The following is a 4775-nucleotide window of genomic DNA, read 5'->3' as shown; positions in this document are numbered from 1 at the left end:
GACGTTCTTGTAATAATTGTGCATTTTTTTCTAAAGTTGGGCGGGTGGGAATGTTCTTTTATTTTAATAAAACAAAACATTTTCCCCGCATGTTGAAGTATTCAATGTAAACTTCAATTTAGAGGGCTATGGTTGAAGGCTGATAGATATTTTGGTTTATTTTTAATTAAAAAATAAATAGAACAAAACGTTCTAAATTTAAAGACCGACTCTGAGCTTCCTGAAGTCTGTTCAGTCCATTACTTTTGCCTATTTCAAACAAAAATTTAAATCTACTCGTGTTAAAATTTGCCATAGAAATGTTTATCTATTTCGTTTATTGTTTTTAAGAAAAACAAAAGTAAAAGGAAAAGGCATGTGTGCCTTATGTGGTAAATAAATAAAAATTTTAAATAAAAAATATAATTTAATAAAATACATAGCCAGAGGCTCAGAGCCCATTTCTATTTTCAGAAGGCTATGTATTTATTTATGTGGTTTTGTGCATAGCGTCCTAAAAATTAAAAATATACAGCTTAGGAGGCTATGTTTTGTGTTCGTATTAATAAAAAAACAATAGCACACAATCATAAATAAATAGCCTTCTAAATATGATATTTAGACATTAGACAAGTAACAAATTTATATTTATTTTTTTGTGATCAGTATGTATGTATTTAGTTTATTAGACATGTTGAGAATGCCGAACGACTTCGAAAGGCCATCATATCAAATGCTATGATGATCTGGCATTCTAAACAATCAATCGCAATTTATTAGATGGTGATTGATTGTTTACTTTTAGCACGCCAAATAGCCTCGAAATCCCATCAAGATGGATAATGATAGATTGTCTGTGGCATTATGTATTTTTTTTATCGTGCGGTGAGCCGGTGACGTTTCGATGAACAATGAACAGTCCGCTTGTCGCTCGGCAGAATAATCATTTGGCCAGTTTTAAAACAAGTAAAAGAGTTGTCAAAGGGATATACTACATCCTACGGTATAGGTATATATAGCGCTCGTGTGTGAGGAATTATAGATCACAACAAACCAATATCCAAGAAACATGCTTTTAAATACTATTGCGATATTTAGTCTCCTTGCCTGTTTATATAGCAGCGTTACTTGGGGTGCATCAATCAAACGAAGAGATGACTCTACCATAGATGACTTTATGGCAGCACGCGGGCTTATAGAAGAGGATGAGTATCAAGAGCATGATTTTCAACACTACTACTATCTAGAAGATGATCAACTGAACACGAAAGTGATTCAGGTCATACTTGATCCTGTGGACACCAATGGTGCTGGCGATTCTGATAGGCCTCGCAATGAGATAACAAGCGGAGATTGGAGCGAATTTCCCTACCAAATCACTTCGGATGAAGAGGATCACGATTTTGTATTCCGATTCAAATTTAGAACTGAAAACGAGATAGATACTGGAGGTTGTGCCCTGCATGTATTCCAGCTATTCGACGACCATAACCCGAATGCCGTCTTGGGATTTTCTGATGATAATGACTTAGTGTTCTGGTCCCCAAGCCGTGAGTTGTTTGAAAAAGTTATTATTCCATACGAATGGGAACAATGGCTGGATATAGAGATCCGATTCTCTTATGGATCAGAATCTTATTTTGATATCAGTGTTATGGACTTGGATGGTGACCTCATAATGAGTGCAAAAAATGATATCGGAGAGTACCACATACAAGACTTCCAAAAGGTCAAGTTCGGATTGTATCAAATCGATGAGAAAGCACCCCCTATGACATTTAAGACGCGATACACGGATATGGAACTCAGCACCGATGATGGCATCTACGACAGATAAATTAGAGCCTGCTTCAAGAACATTGGACGATTTGTTGATTCACTACTCGTTCTGATAGCGATGCGGTCCGCGATAGTACATCAAGCCCAGACCGTCTTGCAGACCATTACAATCGACCGCGGGTTGCAAGAGTTTCAGACCAGGTTGCGCGCAACCAACCAATCTATGCTTCATAGTCATTCCGATGTCCCAGTGTATAAATCGACTGAAGCTCGGAGCACAAATGTGCTTTCGGAACATTTCATCGATTGTACAGTATCAATTATAGACGGTTCGGACCTCTATTACATGGTTTAACGATTATTTATATCTTGATAAAAGTGTATTTAATTCTACTTTGTATGTGGCAACTACACGCCTACACAACATCGGTAGATCGAAACACGTCTGATTGCATTAACCAATAAAAATTACAGCCGTCATGTTCTATACAAAAGCCAATAGGTCCATTCGTATTACTTTGTAGAATGCTCGGTAATTATCGCCTAGAATGGAGTCGCGCTGAGAAAATCCTCAGGAATTGCAGAAAGCTTTGCATGCACCTAACTATCATTTAATAAAAAGGTAAAAACGTCGATTGGGATATAAAGTAACTTACATGAAAGAGGACGTTTTTTCTTTGACGCACAAGGTCCCTGCAGGCACTACGCCGATAGAAAGCAATAGTAACATATCTAATGAGCCGGTTTGTTATTTTGACCGGATAACTAGTTCGAGTTTATTTACACCTGTAATTCAGAGCTTCAGAGCAACGCCTGCCAGTAGCTTATTCTGATCTGTTACAGATCCAAGCAATTGGAGCTGTATTGGTGCGTGACCACGAGATGCTGCCGTCGATCATTCTCAGCCATAAATTTAAGTGCACAGCCTTCTATGAAACATTCATACTGTGACATGTAGTAGAAAAAGTAATTAATTTTCAAAGTTACTGACGTAATGCACCTTCTCTGCTAGGTCGATTTGATGGATGCGGGTGAAGATTGTATAGCATCAGAAAACTACGGCGTCAGCAACAGGCGCAGATACAGCAAATCTATGCTTAAGGTAAGACACCTCATACGCTCAAATTTATCTTTCCGGCCCTCGCCATATCCACCTTATGTGCTTTTGCCAAATGTGTAAAGACCGTACACTAATAAAAAAACATACATATGCGGTTGTGTCGACAAACTGGAGAATACATGGGTGATGGGATCACTTTTGCTATGCGCACAAGGTGCACAATGTAGTTGTTGATGGGGCTAAATTATTTAAGCGCGGATATTGCAAGGGCCACATTACTCTATATATGAACAAGAGAATTTACAATAACCTGAAGCAGTATTTACCCCGACACATGCACAAGCCACGTAACTGTAGATGGCCATCACATACCATAGGTTGTCGCAAATTGAGCACCTTGAAGAATGGATCGTGTGTCTCGGAAATGTGCAACTCCAGTACCCTCTCGGAAGGCAAACTTTGGCCACACGCGCTACAGACATGAACGTGTGATCTGTGTAGGAAACCATGATATTGTGCAGAGAAAAGGTTTCGTAATTTAGTTAATACGAGATTAGCAGGACATTCAGAAAAAAAATTATTCAGATCTGATACACACAGGAACTGGTAGTTTTTAACAGATTATGGCGTATATGCGTACAAATGAGAATGTTCTGACATAACTTGCTTCCAAAACAAGCATCTGAGTTTACTTCACAAGTCAAATGTGTATCAATTATAACATGGACTTACGAGTTGTAGTGATGCTCGTATTCGACGGGGCTGTGGAGCACGTACGCACATCCAGGCTCTCCACAGTTAAATTCCGTTGGACTGCAGTTGAAGGTGAGGCTTTTGTGTGAAGCAGAGATACTAACAACCAACAAGACTAGATTGAGCTGAAATTGCAAACTACCACGCATGCGCCTTTGGATAAAGCATAATTAGTGCAAGACATTACTTCATTCTAAATATATTTCATTTCACATCCACTAAGCCAAATACCGAATTGAAGCAGACCAGAATCATGAAATTCTTCCTATGAATAAATGCATCCGAGTGCCAAATTTATTTTTGTAGGGTGAAGCGAGGGAAAGTAGCCAATACACAAATACATAAAATGTGTAATTTTCAAAATCAATTCGAATGCGGACAAGTGTGCATATATAATGCGTGTTGTTGGCTCAGCAATATAACTTGTGCGTGATACTGGCCTGAATTCACAATATTTCGGAGGCGTTAACTGAATCATGGGCGTCGCCATATCCGTAATAGAATGACCACCCTAACTGGAATCAGCAAAGGAGAAAGCCAAGATAGTCACAGAATCACCCAATTACATCCCATTTTTACATAGAACAGTTTATACACACACTGCATATATACACAGTTACACATTCAAATTCAAAACTCATGCAATGCAACTCTTCAGAACCGAACACTTGCAGCGTCAACTAATACGTGTACACACAAAATTTATTCAAACACAATACGCATACTGTACGTAAGTATGCATACACTTTGCAAGTGATCACTAGAAATACATATTATATACCTGGTACACCGTGCACTCCAACTGGCGTCCGACGTATCTGTGCCGTGCACCGGTCGCGCTTCATTCTGGATGGAAGCGCTCACCTATATTTTTGCAGCATAGGACAAATCAACAACTTTAGCTGCATGTGAAACATGATATCTGTAGACGTAAGAAAAAAATCGAATTTTACATACAACAAGCACGGTCCTGTGGCACCAAGAAACGCATACAATCGCATTATCATGAGTCAGACCCTAACTTCCATATTAAAAATCAAAATCTACACCAGAGCATTAGTGTTCAACTATTTACATTTACACCCATGGTAACAACAGGGCATGCATAGTTGCATATTATAACAGTCATCCATCGGCCAAATATATATATATATATATATATATGTGTGTGTGTGTGTGTGTGTGTATGAATATATATATTATT

The 4775-nt window shown here is 38.4% G+C and overlaps 2 protein-coding genes across 2 annotated transcripts; one reads left to right on the top strand and one right to left on the bottom strand.

Annotated features, from left to right (window-relative positions):
- Positions 1–1156: 1156 nt before the first annotated feature.
- Positions 1157–1843, top strand: SARC_06261 (hypothetical protein; the record flags this gene model as incomplete). Its single annotated transcript, XM_014299847.1, has 1 exon — positions 1157–1843. The coding sequence occupies one exon, from the start codon at positions 1157–1159 to the stop codon at positions 1814–1816; it is 660 nt and encodes a 219-aa protein (XP_014155322.1). The 3' UTR covers positions 1817–1843.
- A 752-nt stretch (positions 1844–2595) lies between these two features.
- SARC_06260 (hypothetical protein) lies at positions 2596–4658 on the bottom strand (the record flags this gene model as incomplete). Its single annotated transcript, XM_014299846.1, has 5 exons — positions 2596–2703; positions 3191–3311; positions 3551–3631; positions 4353–4435; positions 4647–4658. The coding sequence occupies 5 exons, from the start codon at positions 4656–4658 to the stop codon at positions 2596–2598; spliced, it is 405 nt and encodes a 134-aa protein (XP_014155321.1).
- Between the last annotated feature and the right edge of the window lie 117 nt (positions 4659–4775).

The sequence above is a fragment of the Sphaeroforma arctica genome, assembly GCF_001186125.1.
Source record: "Sphaeroforma arctica JP610 unplaced genomic scaffold supercont1.439, whole genome shotgun sequence".
Classification (NCBI taxonomy): Eukaryota; class Ichthyosporea; order Ichthyophonida; genus Sphaeroforma; species Sphaeroforma arctica.
Note: the sequence above shows the minus strand (reverse complement) of the source record. Positions and strands in the feature narration are given on the sequence as shown.